Source organism: Dysidea avara, chromosome 8 (assembly GCF_963678975.1).
Source record: "Dysidea avara chromosome 8, odDysAvar1.4, whole genome shotgun sequence".
In the NCBI taxonomy this organism is placed as follows: Eukaryota; Metazoa; Porifera; class Demospongiae; order Dictyoceratida; family Dysideidae; genus Dysidea; species Dysidea avara.
In genome coordinates this window covers 2,889,776-2,916,398 of record NC_089279.1, presented here as the reverse complement: position 1 = coordinate 2,916,398, position 26,623 = coordinate 2,889,776, and the positions used below count along the sequence as shown (strand labels likewise).

General features: G+C 37.2%; 1 protein-coding gene across 2 annotated transcripts; it reads left to right on the top strand.

Moving 5' to 3' along the window:
• The first annotated feature begins 539 nt into the window (after window positions 1-539).
• LOC136263393 (uncharacterized) lies at window positions 540-21,512 on the top strand. 2 transcript variants are annotated; one of them, XM_066057907.1, is made up of 2 exons: window positions 540-654; window positions 20,411-21,512. In XM_066057907.1, the coding sequence occupies exon 2, from the start codon at window positions 20,433-20,435 to the stop codon at window positions 21,411-21,413; it is 981 nt and encodes a 326-aa protein (XP_065913979.1). In that variant the 5' UTR covers window positions 540-654; window positions 20,411-20,432; the 3' UTR covers window positions 21,414-21,512. The 2 variants fall into 2 exon arrangements, with proteins under 2 accessions (XP_065913979.1, XP_065913977.1); XM_066057905.1 differs by having other exon boundaries at window positions 583-649.
• Window positions 21,513-26,623: the final 5,111 nt, after the last annotated feature.

The window sequence follows — 26,623 nt, the reverse complement described above, 5'->3', positions numbered from 1 at the left end:
ACTTTTGTATAATGTTAATACATTGATCGGGTAGCTATACAGGCTTTGCCTTTACCAGTATTTAATCATAATCATAATAATCACAATATTACATTAGCTAATTCACAAATTGCGCAACAATTTATAGCAAATTATGAATTCACAAATCGACAACTACTGCAACTACACAAACAACTACATAACCAACCACTACTGCTACTAGGGAAATACAAAATGAGCTGTGCAAATTCACAAATTGCGCCCAACAACGCCTTTTTTTTCAGACGATTATATTTTTACATGACAACAGATGCTACAATTAGATTGTGGGAGATAGTAAAAACAGCCGCTCTAGGAGTGACACCACTCTATATAGCTACCGAATAGGTTTAAATAGCGCCAGCGGTACTATCAAGAGTTATTAACTCTTGGTACTATATATATAGCTACCTATTTATTCTAAATAACAGTGAGTATACGTTGCTCAGTTAGTATCCAGAGCTCCAGAGCGGATTAATTATCGTGACACATGAATCAACATTACGTAATAGCCGGTTGCCCGTAAACTCCGAGGTAAACTCACATTCTCACATTCTTCTGAGACGACTTCTGAAGACCGATATTAATTTGTTTTTGATCTCCACTCGAATTTGCTCTCCTCTGATTCAGTGTGAGGTGTGTAAGTGTATTTGTCATTTTCTGTGTTCACTTAATAATCTCGCGTAGCTACGCAGCCGGTCCACCTTTTCTTCTTTAAGTATTCTAGTATCTTTGTTTGAACGCAGTTCACCCCCTGACCGGATATTGGGGATTCTACTTTGTTGCGTTGATTGCCAGATTGGCGAGAACCGCACATGATGAAAAGCCTGACCGTGCGCGCCGGCGTCTCACAAATACATGAAATAGCACCAGTCTGGGGGTGCCAGCCTGAACGAAATTGCTATGTTGCTGCGTCTTTTTCTTTCCGACCCAATACAAATTCAGTATCAAAGAAGAAAAAGTGGTCTGGCTATGCGAGATCAGAGCCTTCTGTTTGGAACCATATAGCTAACTTTGTCATATCAAAACTTGCTATTGGGAATTGTAAGGCCCCTATTTGGTGATTATTAGTTTCTCATCCAGTCTTTCTGATTATAATGATGTGGGCAAGAGGGCATTACCATTAGGCCATTATAATATTTGTACACTAATGTACAGACCTTGTCCAAATCGTCTTTCTTTCCTCGCACAGATTTACGTTAGTTTTTAGCTGCAATCATGCTCTATCAACTTAATCATAGTGAGATTTCAGTTGACTGTTGAAAAACAGAATCCACTGCAGTAATTTTCCAAGGAAAACGGCGATGCTTAGTGCATTGTAGCGTTAATGTAGAAAATGCCATCTAGTTTCAATGTAAATTATGATGGTTTGGTATCACATGTTCTTCTGAGCATGCATGGGGTAAATAATGGCTTGCCATGTGGGTGGCCTAAGAAGGATGCGGGCGGTGGATGAGAAACTACTAATCACCAAATAGGGGCCTAAACTGAAGTGGTCAAAATAAAATTTTACAAAACATCAAGTTTTACTATTAGATCTTATGAATTATGAATTATTACAGCTAAAAATCAACTCCATGTCATTTTGGTAGTCTTAGCTTACTAAAACCAGTTGGTTGAAAAACCTTGTTGAAGCCATCATTTCTTGCCCTATGTAAAATGCATGCATTTTGTACAAAATACAAAATAATGCAAAAAAGCAAGCATTAGCACCCATAATCTCTACAGGACATTATACAAAAATTGAAGCCCTTGAATTGCTCTACACGATTCCGCCCAAAGTACTGCTCTATCGTTACCATAGTAACATTTATTTACTATTGATTGCAACATAATATGCGCCCCCATGCAATTTATATTGGAGAATTTAATTACTCGGGTGGGAAAACCCCCAAAAAGCAACCTGTTACTCTCAACCGAATTCACTAAACGTGGTATCATTATACTTGTCAACACTTGCTGATTAAGAATCCGCCCGAAGTAAGTGCCTAAGCAATTATTATACCGAGTTACATTGTAAAACATACGAAAAAACAGGGTTTTCACACTGTTTTATTACGTATCTGAATGCATAATTTGGCGATACAAGGCTCTATCCTGCCTCTTCTCTTGGTCACTTCACAAACTCCTATAATCACTCGATTCACCATTGATCAAGGGTTCTGATGAGCCATATCAGATCTCTGTAAATTAAAGTATGTGGAAGTTATGGTGCCGTATTTACTAGATGGTGTTGTTTTCACGTATATTTTACGTTATGGATTTTTATAATGTACGATAAAATTTGACAAATGTTTTGATATGTCATAAATCAATGGGGTGGCACTCCAATATGCCCTGTACTCTGATCTTCGTCCTCGGTCAAAACGAAAGTCAAACAAGAAATTTGCAGTAGGTCAAAAGACAAGTTCGTTTGTAAAGTGCATACCACAACTGATATTTTTAGAATTAGGACATAACCGTAATTTTACGAAAATGTTACAAAAATTAGGTCAAGAATCAAGCACGGATTTTAGTGTAAGTCAAGGGTCAAAGCTTATTTTTCCACCTTGATTGAGGACGAAGATTGGAGTACAGGGTATATTGGAGTGCCACCCCCTAGTAAATCCTGAGAAATCCTGTAGATTTTTTATCCCACTGTTAGTCTATACCCACTAGACCACTGGTAGTAAAGCTAGTATCAGTGTACCCAAAGTTGAAGTTACTCTGCGCCAAAGGGTTTTTCATTGCCAATGGAACCTACACACAGTGTGCAAAATAACTTTTTAGACATGTGCTGACATACTGTCAGGACAACATGAAAGTTGAGAAGACATAAATCAGTTTGTCCAGACATTTAAAACTTTTTGTGTTTCTCCTTTCCTGTATGTGTTTTGCCATTTTCAAGCATTGGGGTCACCAATATAATGTACTGTACAACTGATTACTACTCATCCACTCACTAACAGTGACATTATATAAGCACAGCATTAATTTTTTAGGATTCTGGTCACATATAAGAACTCCTATAAATTCAGTGCTGCTACAGGAGGATTTGTAGGAAATGAGTCATTAGGAAAAATTACCTCAGCAGTACTATAGCTATGTAGTCAAACTTTACTATTGCTGCTATGAAATAAGATGAACATAAATTGTAAAAATGGACTTCATTCTAGCTCAAAATTCAAGTTGGGTGTACAGATGAATACCACAAGTAAAAGCTAGTAATGGCTAACAGGTTATAAGTACATTTGCGAAGTCAGCTAGGCTGGCACAACATGTGTACTGTAACCTGTTGGTCTCTTGGGCATGGCTTTGTGGCCACACCACAAACCATAAACACATAACTCAATTACATGCCAATGTCACTAGTCTGGCCTCCTTCCTAACTGTAAACTCAGTGCTAAACCTTGAAAGGACTCTATTTCCGGACAAATTCAATTATGGCCTGACAACTAGTGTATTTGACCGGGAAATTGTCAGTGTCTGGACTGTTATTTCATGCACTGTACACATGATATGCACACACAAAAAGTGCAAGTGCATCGCAGCGTAAAGAGAATTAATGTCTTAACTCATTGTTAGTAGCTAGCTGTAGTCTATTACCAGCTAGCTATAATTTTGAAACCGACCTTTCCTCTTGCTCACTCTACATACAGCTCCAGTCCCAGGGACGGATCCAGGAGCTGGCAAGGGGAGGGGCACAGACAAGCTAAGTTGTAGGTGGTTGCAATTGGGAGAGGAGATTCTCTTGAATTTTTAAAGTAGCAAATAATCACCTCTTAGCATTGTCCTACACCTTATTTTTGCAATTTGGCATTTGTGAAGTCTTAAAAAGCTCGGTTTAAAGACTAGTATGTCTTAAATACCACCAACACAATAATTATTTTTAGAGGTGCTTAGTATGTACAAAGGTGCTGGGACGGTTTAATAGTTGCTTTGACTTGTTTTAGTTGAGTTTGCAATGAATGGTAGTAATTTATACATATTTTTATAAGCTATATAACTATATTATGAACTGACAAGGCTTAGTATTTCAATCAAAAGAAATATAGCTCCTCCACAAAGGAGGGGGGAGAATTTGCCTCAAATGCCCCATCCTGGATCCTCCATTGAGTCCATCAGCCGCCTATGTTTGAGACAATCAAAACTTCCTCTATGTTACACATATAGCTACTGAGGGAATGGCCTTGATTATATTTCAAGTCATAGCTAACCTTAAATTTTAATGTGGGTAGCTATCTATGACCAAAATTCAGTAAGCTATGTACATCCTGTTCATTCCATACATTTTCCGAGTCTCATCTCTATAAAAGGGCAAGAGATTTCTGTTGTCTGCCCAAACTACACATTTCAGAAGTAGTTATATACACATTTAGAATATATCTTTATGCATGATATTGCTATTCAGCCTACACATGCCATATGCATGAGCCTAGGTTCATGCATATGACTTCATTTTGGTGATTGTGAAAAGTACATGTAATAGTTGTAACACGGGCATGAGGGCTTTGCCTGATATGTATGCCTGACTGCCCGAGGGCAGAGGGAATACATATCAGGAAAAGCCCATGTTACAGCTTATTATATCAAGCTGATAGCCTGTACAGGGTGATCAATCACCCAAGCCAATACAAGTGCAGCCACTGGATGTATTATATATGCACACCTAAAATTTTCAATTGTGGGTCAGCAGCTAGTACATTCTGTTTATGTTCGGTTACGATGAACAGACATGTCCTAGAGTTATCACAGAGAATTTCAGTTACGTGAGTTTGATGTTCTAATCAGTGCTATTGAATCGTTTATGGAAAAAGTACGAAGTTCACTATAGGCCTAGATAGGTACAGTAAACTAAGCTTGCTTATAGAGCCTCAACATCTATATAGTCACTGCCCAGTTGTAGCCCACGCTACATTTCGTATGTAGCCCAGCCACATACAAAATGTAGCCCAGGCGGCTTCTTTGATCTGAGGTGTGAAAGTGTTACAAAATCTTATATGTGACCGGATCTTGGAAAACCTACCTTTTGGGCACAAGCAAACTTTTTGGGAAAACTCAAACTCAAATTTCATTTTTTTGCACATTTGGATAAAGCAACTATTAAACCTTCTTGCTGTGAAGTTTCACACCCATAGTTTCTTTTTCCTAGGAGATATGGATGATTATATCAGACCATGTAGTAATTTCACATGCGTGGGATAGCAATTAACTTACAAATTGGGTGATTTGTTCAGCTGCTGGAATGGATATAAAACTTAGTCTTAGACAATGACACATGGCATTTAATTGTAGAAAAGTACCAATAATACTTCATAAAACTATCAAAAATGTCTTTTAAAGTATTTTAGATGGTAAGAATGGAATTATTGGTAAACAAAGTGATTTGTCACCATTTGTCACCCTTAATCACCCACAGAATTCAATACATTACCATAAAAGTTAGTTTGTAATGTACAGGACAGAAAATTGGTCATATCTCAGGAATGCTTAAAGATATTAAGCTGAAATTTTAACACAAGATAGATGAGCACCCAGTACCTTATTTAAGGTATAAAACAGAAAATTGACCAATGTGCCAAAAAGGTAGGTTTCCAAGATCAGGTCACATATTATGTAAAACAGACCATCTGTTATAAACCTGATTGTAATATCACTCAAACTATTGTCTCTACTACGTAGCTATGTAACTTTACTAGCATCAGTACCTGCTGTATGCACAGGACAATCTCCACATTAATTAAATGAACTAAGCATTGAACATTAGCACTATTCATCTATGACCCATTATCATAGTATATATATGTGTGTGTGTGTATGTTTGATTACTTTTACTGACTTCACTGTACATGATCAAGACACACGGTATAGTGTGTAATGCTGCGAGTGTATTGAAAGAAAACAGCTTTTTCACACATGCATAGCTCCATGGCCTCTTCTCCATAGCACACCATTTTTGTATTATAGCTGTCCGCCAGGTAGGGTAGGCCACACAGCAAGTTTAATTAAATTCGCAACAGTCATTTGCGAGATACAGTATGGCATTCAAAGTTTTAATTTTGTCATTTTTTTTTTCTTATGCCATACAGGGGGCTTCAATTGAATTCACATACCAAGTGTGCTGTGAATCTGATAAATATCCAAGGAGTTGTGAGCATTTATTCACGTAAAAAAAATGTCTAACTTTTGTCACGGCTACAAGAGTATGAAAAGTGGTGTGTACATAGGCTGATCATCATAACAGTACCTTTTGATAGTTTGAATAGCAATAGAGGTACAAAGTTATAAAGCAAAAACCAAACAAGTGTGAAATCGTGGGATTGAGATACTCTAATAGAGCAGTTGCCCAGGATAATAAAGGTGCACAAAAATGTCTACTTACCAGAGTTCAAACCAGGGGCCTCCATACCTAACACCCACAACCTTACCACTGAACCACTGCTATCTTGGCTGATCACCTCACTTAATTTCTACTTTATAAATGAAAATTCTAGTTCAAATCTACTCATAAATAAACGTTCGTGATTTCATAGATCTACCAATAGAAGTACTAGATTGTTCTAGAACATTCTATGTATGTTCTATTAGAAGTCCTTAAGGGGTTAGGGATAGTGAGCGACTCAACAAATTTGTTATTACATAATTAAAGTGGGCTTGGTGTTGTTGTGTTGTGTATCAGCTGGTAACAGGGTGTATCCATTCACTGGACTTGACTACTGGACTGGAATACTGGACTAAAGTTTTTGTTTTCTTGCCTTTTATCGCCGGCTTTAAAAAAAAGGTATCTTAGAAACTGACACCATTCACCATGAGACATAAATCTTGTAGCTACAAAAACTGCTCTAAAACGTTAGTGCAGTTCGTTATGGAAAATAATTTGCCTACTGCTAGCAATGTTTCAAGCACCGTACAATGTTAACACTGCTAATGCATGTCCGTCTTCTCTAGCATTCTTTTGTAAAATAGCACACCATATATATGTTTTAACCATTCAGTTACTTGCTTGTAGCCTGCATATTCACTCTAGGTTTGCTGGCTGTTTGGTATTTGTAAATAGCAACAAGTACACAGTGTTACATTGAAAAAAAGAATTGCTTCCCAATGCGCACACTTTCAAACAGGAAAGTAAGGTTATACATATTTGCAAAAAAAAATACAGTGAGTGTAACAAGAGTTCAAACCAAAGTTATACCATTAAATGGACCACCAAAACTAGTGGCTATAGTACCTTTTTTCAAACACACTTAATACAGCATCTTTAGACAGGCTGTAGGACCAGGTGTCCTACAGACCTTCAGCACTTGTGCTGTAAAGCCTTAATAAATAAATTTTAAAAAATAGACTACAGTTAGCTGTATGTGTCTTTTTTTTTAAATATGCAAGACAAGACATGGAGAACCCTAGCTCTATGTACATTGTTGTACTGGAGCTGTGATGTTTCAGCTCCCTGGGATACTATCAGCAACAAGCTGCCTATCCCAGTCACAAATCAAAAATCTATGTGTGGCATACGGCTCTGTGTAGTGGTTGATAAAGGAGTTTGTGGTCGAAAAAATGTGTTTGAGCAAATTTTATGTGAGTCCAGTTGTCCAGTTCAGTAATCCAGTCCAGTCCAGTCTAGTGAATGGATATACCCTTAAATTGTTGGGAGAATAATAGCGTGCTGACTGGACAGGTACAAGGTAAAAGAAAACACTCGTAACAGTACAATATAACATAGAAACAACACACTTACTTAGCAACGGGAGTGTATATACAGTGGAATGGACTACTGGAATGGTGGAATGGAATTTTTAAATCAGTTTTTATATCCAAATAAGTACAACTCCTCCCCTTAAGTAAGCAAATAAATAGGATTCCCTTTGAAGTCAGTTCTTTTAGCATAATTCTCCAAAGTTTACCAATGTAATGTACTGTAAAGTCAGTTATGAACATGCATGCACAATAGCAGTTTATTGGGAATACCAAGAAGACTCCTGACTTAACCTTGTTCCCAAATGATGAAAAGTTAGTTAGCTAGCTGATTACATGTATGCTTGTAAAAGTACATTCACTGTACAGTATAATGAAGTATTCATTTAGTTATTATCAACTTTACCAGTTAGGCACTGGACGACGAACACAGAAGGCAGAGCCTTTATGAGATTACCAATAACCTAGGAGCTTAAGCAAAAATCTTTTGGGTAAAGTGAAATGGGACTATCTTGTAAACATTTACAATGAGCCTTTTCTTAAAACAGTTAGTTTCAAACAGTTAATAAAGTATTGAGCTATAAGTCATACAAGTGTTGTGGTAAGGAAAGTATGCTAAATGAGCTGACTTCAATGGGGAATCCTATTTATTTGCTTACTTAAGGGGAGGAGTTGTACTTATTTGGATGTAAAAACTGATATTAAACTTTTAAAAATTCCCATTCCACCATTCTAGTAGTCCATTCCAATGTTTATACACTCCCCTTAGCAACTGGCGCACCTGTAGGTGCATGCGTAGTTTTGCTCACTAATGGCGATAATATTATTTTCCTGAACCAAAAATCAGAGCTGTCAAACAAGTTGTTAACATTTTGTATAAACAAACCGCTAGTTTGGCTTCTTGTCTAGGTCTTGATGGAGCCATTTGTAAGAAATAATGTTTCTAGTGCTTGTGATATGAATTTAAAAATTAATTTTGTGACCACAGTGTCTTGCTTTAAGCCACATTGTTGCATATTTCAGCAACTATACACATTATTCACAAATTCTCTTGTCAGTCCCTCACAAGTGATGTTCTTCAAACCTTAGAATTGTTAGTTAGTTCTCATGGGTCTTCGTTGGTCTGATTTTTGGTTCATAGTTTTTCACTAATTGGCATGTGGACAAATCATGTTTCCATGACAACATTTGAGTTCATGTCAATTAATGAGAAGTTAAGAATGCATAAGTATTTGGTGACATTGGATTAAGAAAAGTCAAAACCCTAAATCATGAAAAATGATTTATAGTGTACATGTGGGTTTGCGGTATCCCGTAACCTTAAAATATGTACACTCTATTAGAGTATTACAATAATTAATATTACCTATACATTGCAATACATTTGCCAAGTCTGCCATCGATAATCATCATTGTGTCTGTATAGAAAGAGGAAATGCGAGTAAAAACAAACCCCGAAGTCAGCCATAGGCTAGTTTGGGGGCATTATATAAAGTACAAAAAGTAATGTCCCCACAAAAACAGTCAAGCTATGAAAAAAATGGTGCAGCCTTAAAAAGCCTGGGTGAAAAAGTTGTGAAATCAAAGGTGGCGGTCAACAAATGGTTGTAATGGTCCTAATACTAGCAATGCACACAGCCATTAACGTATAGTAAAAAACTTTGGCAGTAAAAAACTTTGGCAAATTTGGCGAATAGCATTACAATCGCCAAAGTTTTATCCACCAATTATTTTTAGCAATCACATGGTACTATCAAACCACAAAAGGTTTGCACTACGATGTTAGCTTCATGTACAGACTATTCCGTCAAGCAGATTACCCTGTAGGCGTGACAACAAATTTTACCATATTTTGGAAAACCATACATTTGGGCACATGGGAATGCTCAATTGAAAATTTCAGCGATTTAAAAAAAAAACAAACTTTTTGTGTATTCTGATAACGCAACTATTAAGCCTTCTTGCTGAGAAATTTCACACCCATAGCTTCTTTATTCTAGGAGATATACTCAATTATATCTGACCATGTAGTAGTTTCACAATGTGTGGGACAGCAATTAACTTACAAATTGGGTGATTTGTTCATTCCCAAAACCAAACATTTTCTTGTCTTTAGACAATACACCCTCGTGCAGGCTTAGCCTTTTGGTGCCACCCCTTCCTATTTGGATGAATTAGATAATAAATAAATAAATAAAATAAATACTCTACAAGTGATTTAATTGAGGAAAAGCACAAAGAACACATGATTAAACTCTCAAGGATCTCTTTTCATCCATTTTAGATTGTAAAAATGGAGATCTTTGTCAACAAAGTGATTTGTTATCAATTTGTCACACCTAATCACTATGTAGTAGTATAAACTGATAATGAAAAGTTAGTTTGTTATGTATTAGACAGTAAATTAGCCATATCTTTGGAATGCTTCATTGTATAATCACAAAATTTTCACACAAGGTAGATAACCACTCAGTGCTTCATTGTAGCTATAAAAAGAAAATTGGCCAATGTACCCAAATAAATGTATGGTTTTCCAAAATAGGGTCACAAATTGCTTTTACAATTTTCAAAACTGCGTGTAATTCCGTTGTTCTTGGTTTGATCTGTACAAGTTGGGCTGTATATGTGCTGCATTATGTTCTTACTGCCATCCACTTCCAAATTTGAAGTCAATCAACTAAAGCACGCATGAGTTATTGAAATTTTTCTAAAGTGTGCAAAAAGAATATTTACGTAAGAAGATTAAGAAGAAAAATATGAAGAAAATAAGACAAACTTTGAAGTAGTGATGGGATTCAGCTCAAATTTGGAGTAGGAGGTGCCCTACTCCAAGGGATTTCTGCAGCGAAACTGGTTAATTTCCGTTCAGGCACTATTTTTTCAATTAATGATTTAGAAAAATTTTTAACTGTAACAACATAGTGTGATAAAGACAACTAAAACAAAAATTACCCTATTACATAAATACGAGTGTGAAGAATAGACTAGCACTCTAAAGACCATATGTTGTACACGTGCTCTAGAAATCTAATTCAGTGTCATAGAGATTAAGCTGGCATGTCCCGACCTAATCTCGTAGGCCAGGTCCTTGAAACCCTCAACGCTTGGTATAAGCGCCTGCTCCTTATACGTACTAAAAGGCGTAAGGTTGTGGATTTGGCCTGGTAAACTAAGTTGCATGGGGCATACAAGCTAATCTCTAAAATTATACGACTCTGTATTAGACTTTAGAACATGTGTACAACATTATATGGTCTTTGGCATTCTGTGGAGTGCTGGTCTAGTCCTTCACACGTGCGCTTATAAATGGATAAGCGCTATGACAAGATCGACGCCCGGGTCTGGAAGCGAAGACTGCTATAAAAACAACGTTAGGTATGAAAAATAATTGTTATATAAATGTAAAAGTGCTTTTTGAAAATATCCGTGTCTGTGTCTGCGTCTGATCATATCGGGTAAGTAGAATCTAATCAAAAACAGCCAAGCTGTAAAAAAAGGTGCGGCCCCCAAAAAGGCCATGGTGAAAAAAGATGTGAAATCCAAGGTGGCGGCCAAGAAATGGCTGTGATGGTAGGTTAATGGTTACATTTTAATAACAACAATTCAGGTGAATTTTGTGCCGCTTGGTCTTGGCACCAAATTTAACTGAATTGTTGTTATTAAAATGTAACCATTAACCTACCATCACAGCCATTTCTTGGCCACCACCTTGGATTTCACATCTTTTTTCACCATGGCCTTTTTGGGGGCCGCACCTTTTTTTACAGCTTGGCTGTTTTTGATTAGATATCACTTCTTTTTGTATTTGTATACTGCAAAGCCGGCCTATGGCTGGCTTTGGGGCTTTTTTAACCCATGTGTTTTTTTCTTTACTACAGGAAGAAGAAAAGAACTTAAAGAAGAATTTTAGTACTTCAATTATTTTTGATTTTATTAGTAATTATACAAATTATATACATATATTTATTACATGCCCATTATTCCCCACAGGATATTTTTTTGCAGCTGATCTCTCTACTGGGTGACTTGAAATGTAGCTGAACTATATACAGGATGGTTTCTTTGTAGCTGAACTCTCTACAAGGTAACCTCTTCTAGCTGGTCTCTCTACAGGGTATTTTGTTTCTAGCTGAACTCTCTACAGGTGATTTGTTTGCAGCTAAACTCTCTACATGGTGGTTTCCTTGTTGCTGAACTCTCTACAGGGTGTTTTGCTTGTAGCTGAACTCTCTATAGGGTGATTTGTTTCTAGCTTATCTCTCTACAGGTTGATTTGTGTGTAACTGATCTCTCTACAAGCTGATTTGTTTGTAGCTGAATTCTCTGCAAAGTGTTTTGTTTGTAGCTGACCTCTCTTCAGGGTGATTTGTTTCTAGCTGATTGCTCTGCAGGTTGATTTGCTTGTAGATGAACTCTCTACAGGGTAACTTGCTTGTAGCTGAACTCCTTACTTTGTGTCTAGTTTCTAGCTGATCTCTCTACAGGGTGATTTGTTTGTAGCTGATCTCTCTACAAGTTGAATTGTGTGTAGCTGATCTCTCTGCAGGTTGATTTGTTTGTAGCTGATCTCTCTACAAGGTAATTTGTTTGTAGCTGAACTGTCTAAAAGGTGATTTGTTTGTAGCTGATCTCTCTGCAAGTTGATTTGTTTTAGCTGAACTCTCTACAGGGTGATTTATCTGTAGCTGAACTCCTTACATTGTGTGTAGTTTCTAGCTGATCTCTCTACAGGGTGATTTGTTTGTAGCTGATCTCTCTACAAGTTGATTTGTGTGTAGCTGATCTCTCTGCAGGTTGATTTGTTTGTAGCCGATCTCTCTATAGGGTAATTTGTTTGTAGCTGAACTCTCTATAAGGTGATTTGTTTGTAGTTGATCTCTCTGCAGGTTGATTTGTTTTAGCTGAACTCTCTACAGGCTGATTTGTTTGTAGCCGATCTCTCTACAGGGTAATTTGTTTGTAGCTGAACTCTCTACAAGTTGTAGCTGATCTCTCTGCAGGTTGATTTGTTTGTAGCCGATCTCTCTACAGGGCAATTTGTTTGTAGCTGATCTCTCTACAGGGTGATTTTTTTGTAGCTGACCTCTCTTCAGGGTGATTTGTTTCTAGCTGATATCTCTACAGGGTGATTTTTTGTAGCTGACCTCTCTTCAGGATGATTTGTTTCTAGCTGATCGCTCTACAGGTTGGTTTCTTTGTAGCTGAACTCTCTACAGGGTGATTTGCTTGTAGCTGAACTCCTTACATTGTGTCTAGTTTCTAGCTGATCTCTCTACAGGGTGATTTGTTTGTAGCTGATCGCTCTACAGGTTGGTTTGTTTGTAGCTGAACTCTCTACAGGGTGATTTGCTTGTAGCTGAACTCCTTACATTGTGTCTAGTTTCTAGCTGATCTCTCTACAGGGTGATTTGTTTGTAGCTGATCTCTCTACAAGTTGAATTGTGTGTAGCTGATCTCTCTGCAGGTTGATTTGTTTGTAGCCGATCTCTCTACAAGGTAATTTGTTTGTAACTGAACTGTCTATAAGGTGATTTGTTTGTAGCTGATCTCTCTGCAAGTTGATTTGTTTTAGCTGAACTTTCTACAGGGTGATTTGTTTGTAGCTGAACTCCTTACATTGTGTGTAGTTTCTAGCTGATCTCTCTACAGGGTGATTTGTTTGTAGCTGATCTCTCTACAGGGTGATTTGTTTCTAGCTTATCTCTCTACAGGTAGATTTGTGTTGATTTGTTCATTGCTGATCGCTCTAAAGGTTGATTTGTTGCAGCTGAACACCCTGCAAAGTGTTTTGTTTGTAGCTGATCATTCTAAAGGGTAATTTGTTTGTATAGCTGAACTCTCTCCACAGTGACTTGTGTGTAGCTGAATTCTGTGTAACTGAATTCTCTAGAGAGTGACTTAATTGTAGCTGAATTCTCTACACAGTGCATGACTTGTTTATAGCTGAACTTTCTTCAGTGTGACTTGTAATGTTCTGAATCTCTATAGTGATATATTTGCTTAACTCTCCACATGGTGACTGTCTTCTTGCTGAACTGTCTATAAGATTAACTGTTTGCAGCTGAACTCCCTACAGAATAACTTGTGATGCAATAAAATTCTATAATGGAATAAATAAATTAGCCGAATGCTCTATTAGGGTGACTGTTCTATTAGAGTATCTCGATCTCGCATTTGCTACACGGAGTTGGCTTTCGAATCATAACTCAGTGGTTTGTAATCCGATTCTTCTGTACTACTGCAAGGACTTTCTATGAAGATTATTCCAGCTATACACCGATTTTCAGCTCATTGCTCTAAGCGGTTTGCCTAGTAGGCGTGAAAACTAATACTTTTTTATTCATAAAAATCGATCGCGTAATTGTGACACAGGTTGGGTTTTGTCTCATATCTCCGTGGTCTTTATCTCGATTCCTTTCAAACCACCAAAAGGCACTCCTACGATGGTTACTCCATCTACATAGCAATTTTCAACTGATTCCATGAAGCGGTTTACCCTGTAGGCGTGACAACACATCGATCTTGTTTTACGCGAATAATCGGTCATAACTCCTGAACCATTCATTGGATTTGTACCAAATTTGATGCTAGGATTCGCCTTTGGACTCCCTTTCTGTGTGCCAAATTTCAAGGCGATCGAAGTACGCGTTTGCTTGTTATAGCAATTTTTGCAAGTGTGCGAAAAGACGAAGAAGAAGAATAAGAAGAAAAAAAAAACGAAGAAAAAAAACGAAACTTTGGCAGCTCGTATCTCGGAAATGGCTTGAGCGATTTCCTTCAAATTTGGAATGTAGACTCCCTTGGCTGGCGGGCAACTGTGTAGCAAATTTGGTTCCAATCAGATAAGTGATCACCGAGATACAAAGGTGTGAAAATGACGTTTTTGTTCTTCCTGTCAATATACTCACGGGTGTGGCGCGCCGGCTTCTTGGGCCGCACAACACACTACCGTGTGTCTTGATTCTAGGAAAACGGGAACGGAACGGAAACGGAAAGCGGGAACGGATACGACCAACGGAAAATGCCTGATGAAGGTTATCATGTCAATATACGAGTTAGATTTTACAGCATGATGCTTCTTTGTAACATTGTTGGACCCTTTCGTATACCGTTCCGCTAAAGCGATCGAAACTCTCTAATAGAGCAGTCACCGTGCATTAAAATACTCTACTAGAACAGTCAAGAATGTTTTTGTAAACTATGCGGACCTGCTTTAAACCTGTGAATGATATGGCTGGCAAAGATTAGGTATGTAGACTAGCTAAGTCATCAACACTGACTGTTAACTGTTCCTTTAAAACTATAAACATTTAAAAAGATTCAACACTGAAACATGCTTGAAGAAGTTTGTGAAGTATTCTAATTATATAGATTGAAGACAGTGTCTATATAGGCTATGCACTTACATGCAACTTCCTGATAAGAATTATGTATGATAAGGTATGCTGTTAGCTTGCTTGTCAGCTCCAAGACGTGCATGGCTGGTCTCATATGACACACACTAGCTATATCATCAACACTCTATTTAATTTTTTTCATTAAAGTTTTGCAGCACAAGTGCTGAAGGTCTGTAAGACACCTGGTCCTACAGCCTGCTCAAAGACATTAGATACTAAGACATTAGCTACTTAAGGTGTGTTTGAAAAGTTGCAGAAAGGAGAAAAAAAACTGAAATAACTATACTCCTTGAAACCATACAAAAGATTCAACAATTAAGAATGAAGTGATTTACAAGTATTCTAATCAATTGACAGTGTTTACATAAAGATGTTCCTTGTCAAGATAAAAGTTAGGTAGGTGGTAGATACAGTATGTGTCAGGCTGAGGTGACTCCAATGAAGAGGCTGAGAGTTGCCAGCTATAGTACAATGATTCACAAGCTTTCAATACTAAAAGGCCCCTAGTGAGATACATGGTTTGCAAAACATTCTGTGACTGCTCTATTAAAGTATTTTAATGGACGGTGACTGCTCTATTAGAGAGTTTCGATCATTTTAGCGGAACAGTACGGAGGGCCCAACAATGTTACAAAGAAGCATCATGCTGTAAAATCTAACCCGTATATTGAGATGATAACCTTCATCAGGCATTTTCCGTTGGTCGTTTCCGTTCCCGCTTTCCGTTTCCGTTTTCCTAGAATTCTACTTACCCGATCATATCTGCCTTTTCCAACTACCCACCTCAAAGCATGTGTAAATATATGATTGCAATAGCTGTTATTGTAAGACAGGATGTTGATGGTCACTTTGGTACCACCCTAAAGCTTTCAGCAGGCTTGTTGAGTACCTACTATGTCTGCCAATATCACTTTATTACACACAACCGATTAACTGGTTAGCTGCCAGTAATTGGCAACCAGTTAACCGGTTTTGAATTTGTTATCAGGTTCACAACTCTAGTGTATCTTGACATCCGTCTCTTTCTCCTGCAGCATGGATTCACTAAGAGCAAGTGCACCCCTTCTTTATGCGGCCAAGAATGCCAGCGCCAGTATTGTAATATTTGCCACTCGTAGGAGAATAACTCTTAGAATGAATAACACAACAAGTACAACTATATTTATACACATAAGAATACAAAAATAACAAAGGTACAATGGCGAAGATAAATGAATTATGGTACAGACAACAACATATGGCTAGACAGCATGAATACAATTAAAATGAATACAATCAAGTGGGTTACAAAGGTAAACTGAAGCAATAAAAATACAGGTGGAGTCTTACTAAAACAAACAGGTGTGTGCAGACTAATGAAATGGTTCAGTTCATTACAAGACTTAGTATATTACAGGAAGAAACAATTAAATCATGATTTTCACACATACTCTGTGCTCCCTTCTGGAATTGCTATCTTTTTTATACTTCCTGCCACCTTCAGCATCCCACATACCAAATTTGAGCAAGATTGCCTAACACAATTGTGAAATTAAAAGTCTTCAAAATTTGGCTTAATTTCTTTACTTTTTCTTCATTTAGGGTCTCAGGGGACTTATGATTATTCTTTTTGCGTGCTTTACAAAAACATTATAAAATGCAAATGCATAGCTCGATTTTCTTGAGCTTTGGTATACTTTACACTTAAGAACGTATTGTGGCACAATCACATACCAAGTTTGGTGCAAATTTGTTTAATAGTTATAGAGCTATGGACGATTAGTTCCATTAAAAAAGGTGGATTTGTCACGCCTACAAGGTAAACCACTTATGGGACTTAAAATTGGTATGTGTGTAGGCTAACCATCATAGCTCAATGTGGTTAAAAAGAAATCGCATTGACAGTTATAGAGTTACAAGTGAAAAACTGAACAACTGTAAATCACAGAGTTGAAATGCTCTAATAGAACAGTCACCACGGGGTAAAAAGTACACAAAAATAGTGCAGAAAAAACTCACCAGCGTTTGAACCAGGGACCTCCATACGGAACACCCAAATCCTTAACCACTGAGCCGCTGCTATCACGGCTGTTCACCTCACTTAATTTCTACTTTATAAATGAAAATTCTAGAGTAGTCAGTAGTAAAAGTTCATAATTTCATAGATCTGCTAATGGAAAATCTAGAACATTTTATGTGTGTTCTAGAAATCCTTGAAAAAAATATGTGCTTTATTAGAGCATTACAAAATTAATCAAATAAACTCTGTAATACAATACTATTGCATCTTCTCTAGTATTCCATCAAATCAAAGCCAATATTATAGCCAGATTGGTGGGGTATTACACTACTATTAAGACCTACTCACGCCAATTGTCATCATCATAATCATCATAATAAATGCTATGCTAATAGAACTTGTGAAAATTGTATTCTAGCATAAAAAGGTGCAGTATTTGCTTTGTTAAAAATTGAGCAACTGCAACTTATCACCTTTTGCATGCAAAATTGAGATACTCTAATAGAACAGTCACTGCAAAATTCTAATAGACATATATTACAATTGATTGATTTATATGTCTTATGGTTTAAGACAAATGTACAGGAAATAAATAGGAGCCTAGACACAGGAGCTTTAAAGCAGCTGGAGCCCTGGCAAGGCAAACACATATAAAAAAGAAGACGCACATTAATTATTAGTTAATTTAACAGATCTGTCAGATCCCACAGTTCTGACAAGCATTGAAAATTCTGTATGCAGGTGTAAAGTGCCCTAAGCAACCAAGGAATATACAGGCCAGTACATTGAAGGTAATAATGAGCTATATATAGCGATCTAGCTTTCTGCTGTTTGCAGCTGACAGATGGTGCTTAGTATTGGTAGTAACTGACAACTACTTCAAGCAAAATGATGGCAAGTTTGGTCTACTAAGCGATGAAGAGAGGTTATGTAGATTGGTACTTAACGGACTATGATAGCCAGGGAGATCAGCATAATGCTTGTAAGATGGTAGATCTCTCTTAAACCCATTAGCAAAGACCTGAAGAATAGAGTCGTGGTGCCATATGTATCTCCCCTGATCTAGAGCAGTGGAGCAACCAGTTAGAATATGATTAGATGTAGGCTGGAACGAGTGGTAAAGAGCACATTTCGGACTAACAATGATATTTCATCTTGCCAGATTCATTGGAGCTGGCAACGTACCACAACCAGCTTGCAATAGGAAAGATAATTGTGTCTCAGGCAGTCCATACATCAGCTTCCTCCATATTAGAGTTTGAATCAGGGTCCTCCATACTTAACATCCACATTCTTAAACACTGAACCACTGCTATCTTGGCTGATCACCTTACTTAATTTCTGTTTAAATCTGAAGATTCTAGTTTAAATCTGAAGATTCTAGTTTAAATCTGCTTATAACTAAACATTTGTAATTTCATAGATCTACCAACAGAAGTACTAGATTGTTCTAGAGCATTCTTCCTCAAAAAAATGTGCATTCTATTAGAGTATTACAATAATATCATCAAATATTGAGTAAATCATGCAATACAATACATTTATAAGTCATCATCATTGTGTCTGTATAGAAAAGAAGAAATGTGAGTAGAAACAAACCCCAAAGTCAGCTAATGTCTGGTTTTGGGGCCTTATTATATTACAAAAAGATGTGAAATCTGCACAAAAAAAGCCAAGCCGTAAAAAAATGGTGTGGCCTTAAAAAGCGTGGGTGAAAAGTTGTGAAATCAAAGGTGACAGCCAAGAAATGTCTGCAATGATGTTAATGCTAATAATGGCTATCATTAACATCATTGCAGCCATTTCTTGGCCACCACCTTTGATTTCACAACATTTTTCACCCAGGTTTTTTAAGGCCGCCCCATTTTTTCACATCTTGGCTGTTTTTGTGTGGATATCAACTCCAAGGTAACATTTTCCTGCATTTCGTCCATGTTTTGCTTAAGTCTCACACATTCATTATACGGTCACTAAGTACTCTACGTACTTATGCGCAGTTTAGTTGAAGAAATAGCGATAATCTTATTTACGTTTACCACATTTATTTATTTATTATTTGTATTTATTTTAATTAGCTAAACCACAAGGTATGGTGGGTACAGGAGACAACAAAGCCTATAGGGGTACCACCTACATCGTAAACAAACACATGTTACACATATACCATTGGGGCTACAAAGACGATACAAAGATTTCAAACTCTTCATGAGCAGGCAAAATGCAGTGTACTGACACTGCAATCAAAATGCAGTGTGCTGACACTACAATCAAAATGCAGTGTCGGCATAACATGTTTATGCTGAATATGAAGCCATATGCATCAAAGTGTTTACAGTCTATTATTTGGATATAAACCGTCATCCTGAACCACGTTGTTTGACCTTAATCCAAATCGAGATCCAAATGGCCTGTGGATTGAGCCATGACTAGTTGGCTTTTTTCATCCCCTCTAGTATTAGCTATAATTTCACTCAGGTAAGGATAATGATTTTCTCGAGCTCTGATACTTCAAGGCTCATGGTGTCACTCATGGTACAGCTTGAATCGTGTTCGCCTTCCAGTGGCCCAGTGCCTAGCTATACTTTCTTTGATTGTCACTTTCAAGATGTAATATTGGTCCTTGTAGCTATAGCTAGCTATTTTTGATAAATTACAAAAAAATATTTTTGAAAACACGTTATTTTCAAAAATTTCCTGCTATATGGTACACTTCATAGAGTACTCAGTGACACTTAAAGATATGGCTTCAGACTCTTTTTATCAGGGGTGTCACAGGTGCAAGAAGGATCACTTCTCTGATTTTACAGTCCCCCTAACAATTGTATTAGATTTATAACAATATGCAACACAGCTACATTTATAGTTTTACCTTGCTAATGATAACCAAGCTCCACTTTTGATTGTGGTTTTCAATCACTTTTGACATTAGCATCCCATTGGTGTAGAGAAACACCCGTAAGGTGTGGGTGCAATGAAACACCCTCACAAGGTTGTAATTAAACAACTCCATCTTTACAGTGATCAATACTGTTATCTATTAAAGCTAAATTTTCAAAATTTTTCCTGTGGGTTGCATTCCCCCAGGCTCATAACCATTTGCTAGCCCTTGGCTTCCCCTTGTGAAATCCTAAAAGGCATAGGTGGGAAACTTGAGAGTGATGGGATTGTATCCATTATTCGTGAAATGAATTACTTGTTGCTAAACATGTGAGTATACAGAAATAAGAACTACTTTTGAATGCATGTATGCATGCATACTGATGTTACAAATTATGCATTGTACTGTACTAGAAGTATCAATGCATGTTTCTGTTACACTACTCAGCTGTAGGTATACCGTCTGAGTGATGTCATCATTGAGGAGTGGTATTGATACTGCAACTGGGATATTCAAACAAGTAGTTGAACAAGTGGAAAAGGATAGGCAGCAAATAGAAGAAGATAGAAAGAGATGCGAAGAAGAAAAGCAGAAATGGGAAGAAGAAAAGGCAAAGATTGATAATACATATACTTTCCATGGACAGAGAATATTGTTAGATGTTGGGGGCACACGTTACTCAACCTCCCATTCCACACTGACCAAGTATCCTGAGTCAATGTTGGGAGCCATGTTTAGTGGCAGACATGATTTGGAAACCATGAAGTGTAGTGATGGTAGTTTCTTCATTGATAGAGATGGAGCTCGCTTCCGATACATCCTAGATTATTTAAGAGATGGAAAAGATATAGTTCAGTCATTTCCCAAATCAACTGATGTTTTGCTGGGGTTGTTGTATGATGCAAAATATTATCAACTTGATGGTCTTATCACTGCACTTAGTGCTGTACTACGTGAAATTGATATTATATCTCAAGATGATATCGCAATCAATTTTAAATCTGGATCTGGCAATTACAGTGTAGATGGTGCTGCTAATCCACCTCAAGGAAGACAACATGCACATGGCAGTTTTAATGTGGCAGGCAGTTTTAATGTGGCAAGCAATTTATATGGAAGTACATTTAACCAGCAAATTGATAGTATTACTGTTAATTCACATTCCTTGCAAGCTGTTTCATATGAACACAAAAGTATGAAGAAATTATTGTTTAGATCGATCAGATTTGATCATCCAGTGTCCTTCTTCAATTGTAATCTCACCAGTGCTTCTTTCACTGAGTGTTCTTTCGGATCATGCATTGTCTTTAAAGATTGTAGTCTTGATTACTCAAGCTTTTCCAATGTTAATGGACTAGTGGCTAATGTCAGCTTTACTGGGTCTAAAATTGACAAGACTAACTTTTCTGACACCTTGCGGGCAGCACTTCAGGCTGCAGGGAAGATTTGATAGACTTGCTACAGACATACTTACACTACTTATTGTCTTTGAACTATATACCAAGTTATATAGAAAATTGTTAATCATACAGTACAATAGTGCTGTATAGAAGGGACATTGAAGGTGTGGGGGCGATCCGTGATATAATATAACCCAAAAACCTGCCACATATTTTCCTCACAATGACATGACAGTATTGGTTGGATAAAATCAAACCCAAAAGTGTCTTCAGATCAACCCATAATGTTTCCCTCAAGTTGCTACAGCATTTAAAAATATGTATATTCAACAGAATTCTCTACTGCCTGCATGCCTGCCTGACTCCTTCAGTCAAGCATAGTGGAAAACTGGTTACAGCCCTAATTCTTTTGCAGAAACGTGTCTAATTAGCTTAAGAAAAAACCTCTGGTATATTGATAAACATACAATGCTTACGCTATTGTCTTAATTACCTTTTATCCTTCTTTACAATGGCCATCAGTCAAGGTTCTACCGCTGAGTGTTAATACACTACAATACGGCTTCCATCTACCAGTGTATATTGCATCAAACTATTTGAATACACATGGTCGCTAGTTGCACCAAACAATTTGAACAGATACGTACATGACTCGCTGTTGATATTGATCAGTGAGAACAACTCGTGGCGAACTGTATAGCAATGTGTAAGTCAATAAATATAGTTTATTAATTTATCTTAAACCAAGTCGGGTCATCCAGGTCCCGCTTTACAGATTATTTGGGTGTTACTACACGTCATAGTGTAGTCCTGTGAGCCACACCCACTTATGCAAATTACTGTCTGTAGACATATGGTAGCCATGCCCATTCATCAGTCTGTAGGTATGCACGAATCCATGTCCATTATTGTCTGCAAGCTTATGTAGAGCCACATCCACTGATCAGTTGTTATTGTATGAGTCATAATCTAGTATAATAGTGCTGTGATTAACTCTTTTAAAATATTGTGACTAGTTTTGTGAAAAGCAGGCTATCATGAGCTTGCAAAAAAAACTTCACAAACAAGTATAAGAAAAATTAGGAATTTTAAATTAGATTAGGGACAGTGTATAGTGCTGCAATAAAAAGTACTGAAACAAGCTGGATTGCATGGAGTAGTACGTAACATCCAAATACTGTAAAACAATAAGATGTGAATATTCCCTACTGTGCATTGAGTGTAGCACAGTAGGGATATTCACTTCTTAATGTTTTACAGTATTCGGACATGATGTACTACTCCGATCCAGCTTGTTTCAGTACTTTTTATTGCAGCACTATACACTGTCCCTACTCTAATTTAAAATTCCTAATTTTTCTTATACTTGTTTTTACTAGTGCTTGCATTGTTTTAAGGTTGCATGTTTCCAAGCGGATTGCTGTTATTTAGACTATGGTACAGCTCATTTACAGGGTTACTAAATCACTTAGTCACCTGACATGCTCATTTAGTCACCTACACATGTTCATTTAGTAACCCGCCCTCAGGCAATTTTGTACTTGAAAAATAATTATAACACGAAAGATACACTGGAGTACTTGATAATACTGTAATACAATTCTTCTCCGTGTTCTGCAAATAATTCTGGACAAATAGTAGACTAAATGGCGTATCTACTGTAGCTCTAGCCGTTACTCTGGTTACCGGTAAAATAATTATTTTTTGTGGGCGCTGTAAGGACTTCAGGAAGAAACCGTTCTGCAGTTCTGCATTGCTCTTTCACCCCACCCTAATGCTCTGGCTATAAAGGTGTGTACTTTAAACCATAGTCTAAATAAGTTAGACACCGCGACCAACTGGAACTAAGCGATTTAGTAACTCCTCTGGCTCTTAGTAGCGCTCTCGCTGCGCTCAGGTATCACTCTTTTCACCCTATTTCATAACCCTACAGAACTTAGACAAAAAACGGTGAACCAAAAAGGCGAAAAAAAAACAGCAGTATTGAAGGGGGATCGAACCCAGGATCCCAGTGTGATGGTCCAGTGTGCTACCGATTATGCTACCGCTGCTAGCTTCCTTGATTCCCTTCTTTTGTATCTTATAAATGTGACTAACGAAATAAGCTGTATATAGTAAGAAGAACCTAACCCTAAAGGTGAAGAAGAAATCAAAGCTGAACTCTAACCCTAACCCTAACGCTAACACTACTAGACGCTTCCCCTAAAGTCTACTACTCGTGGCAACTACTGGACGCTTCCCCTAAAGTCTACTACTCGCGGAAACTACTGGACGCATCCCCTAAAGTCGACTACTCGCGGCAACTACTAGATGCGTGCCCTAAAGTCGAAGAGAGAGAGCAACAACTACAGTAGGAAGTCTGGATGCTTTTGAGCTTAATATTACGTAAGGGTTATGAAAGGTGGTGAAAAGAGTAAAACCCCGCTGCGCTCGGGACGCTACAGCCTCGGGCCATCGGGGTTACTAAATCGCTTAGTTCCCTTGGCCTTGGTGTCTAACTATTATATAATTAATTACACTATATAGCTACAGAAAATACCTAATACTTCACTACTAGCTATAATTCTTAAGGAGGAGCAATTATGTATGAGGTTTAAGGAGTAATTGTATAGAGCTCAGAATCATTCTGCCATTGTTTGTCATGAAACAAACACACAGAGAGTTATCAAAGCAAGCTCAAAATTTTAGCTGTAGTGAAACACCACTATGAATGATGACAAAGTGTTTAATATTGTAGAAGGCTATAAAGGATTAACACAAATTAAACTTTTCAACCAAATCAACCCTGTTTAGAACTCACTACAAACAAATAATAGGCACAATTCTTAATAGTGTACATAATCTGTGGTATAACATTAACTTTGTGATTGTCCAGTCACCAGTGCAGCATATATAATTTATTGTGTTAGTCAAGGTAGCACTTGTGTAACCAGGCTGGCTAACAGCACACACTGGGAGTGATGTTTAGTGGTAGACATGGTTTAGAAACCATGAAGTGTAGTGGTAGTAGTTTCTTCATTGATAGAGATGGGACATAGTGATGGAGTCATTACCTCAGTCTCCTGAAACTGTACAGGAGCTCCTCTGTGAAGTAAAATACTATCAACTCAATGGTCTTGTCGCTGCACTAAACCCTTTAGTGTAGGAAAGTGATGTTGTACCTTAGAATAACATCTCATGTAACTTTAAAGTCAGCAAGGGTTATTGTTATATAAATTTACTCTTAAGGCACCTATTGATTAGTTGAGATGGTAGTCATGTTTTTTCTCCACTTGGATTGGCCTTATAGTGTACTGTATGTCTGTGAGTGTATCACATTGCATGTCCAACTTATTGTCTTTCTATTAGTATAGTTAGGAGTTTAATGAGAGAACTTAAATTTTATTGTTGTCCAATGATTTATTAATTATTTAATAATATTTACTTTCTCTTTCTTGTTTTGTAATGATAAAAAACTGTGTATATACATGACTATATATATATATGTACCACTTTCACACCTCAGATCAAAGGAAAGCCAGTGCATATATATTACATATCGCACTGACTCAAAATGCTAACGAGGTATACGCATTGCCACCAGTGCATATATCTTGTTAACTTGAGACATTGCATACCTAATAGGTGTGCACACTATATCCAGAAATCATCAGATTTCTTTGATGTTTTACTGTTATCCTCTTCTCTAATATAGGGAATCAAGCAAGCTGTGATTGTGGGATTGAATTCTGCCAAACAACCTGTGATTGCGGGATTCAATTTTAATACATTAGCAATAGTTTGTTTTTTACTTTTGTAAATGTAGCAATTAAAGTAACATAATTAACACTAGTCTCTTAAAATTGCTATATTAGCAATAATAAAATCAAACTACTGTTTGATGTATTAAAATTGAATCCCACAATCACAGTTTTTTGGCAAAATTTAATCCCACAATCACAGCTTACTTGGTTCCCTATATAAGAGAAGGATATAGCACCAAAGATTTTGCCAATTAGGTGAGTCTACATGTTAAAGTAGAACATATCAAGACACACGGTAGTGTGTCGTGCGGCCAAGAAAGCCGGCGACCACACCGTGAGTATATTTACAGGAAGAAAGAAAACAGCTTTTTCACGCATGCATAGCTCCATGGCCCCTTCTCCAAAGCACACTATTTTTGCATTATAGCTGTCCCCCAGGTAGGGTACGCCACACAGCAAATTAGATTAAATTCGCAACAGCCATTTGCGAGATATGGGCGTCCAAAATTTCGTTTTAATTTCTTCGTTTTTTTCTTCTTATGCCGTACGGGGGGGGCTACGGGGGCTTCGATTTCTTTTCGCACACTTTGCAAAAATTGCTATAAAATGCAAACGTGTAACTCGATTGCCTCGATCTTTGGCACAAATTAAGAACGTGTAACGGTGGATTCACTTACCAAGTTTGTTGTATATAAGTCTGAGTAGTATCCAAGGAGTTATGGACGTTTATTCACGTAAAAACAGATCAAACTTCTGTCACGGCTACAGGGTAAACCAAGCATAGAAATAACTTGAAAATTGGTGTGTAGATAGGTTGATCATCGTAGCAGTGCCTTTTGATAGTTTGAATAGCAATAGAGTTACAGCGACAAAGTTATAAAGCAAAAACTAAGAAAGTGTACAATCGCGGATCGAGATACTCTAATAGAGCAGTCACCACGGGGTAAAAAAGGTGTGCAAAAAATGTCGGAAAAAAAACTTACCAGAGTTCGAACCAGGGACCTCCATACCTAACACCTGCATCCTTAACTACTGAACCACTGCTACCTTGACTCACTTAATTTCTGCTTTATAAATGAAATTTTTAGTTGAAATCTGCTTATAGTCAAATGTTTGTAATTTCATAAATCTACCAATAGAAGTTCTAGACTGTTCTAGAACATTCTATGTATGTTCTATTAGAAGTCCTCAAAAAAATGTGCACTCTATTAGAGTATTACAATAATATTATCAAATATTGAATTAAATCATGTGATGAAATACATTTATAAGTCTGTCTTCAATAATCATCATTGTATCTACATAGAAAAGAAGAAATGTGAGTAAAGACAAACCTCAAAGTCAGCCATAGGCTGGTTTTGGGGCTTTGTAAAGTACAAAAAGGAGTGAAATCCACACAAAAACAGCCAAGCTGTCAAAAAATGGTGCGGCCTTAAAAAGCCTGGGTGAAAAAAGTTGTGAAATCAAAGGTGGCGGCCAAGAAATGGCTGCAATGATGTTAATGCTAAAAATTTTAA

What these genes read in the sequence shown, in the direction of transcription:
- LOC136263393 (XM_066057907.1), top strand. Translation starts at nt 20,433, where the DNA reads ATGTCATCATTGAGGAGTGGTATTGATACTGCAACTGGGATATTCAAA.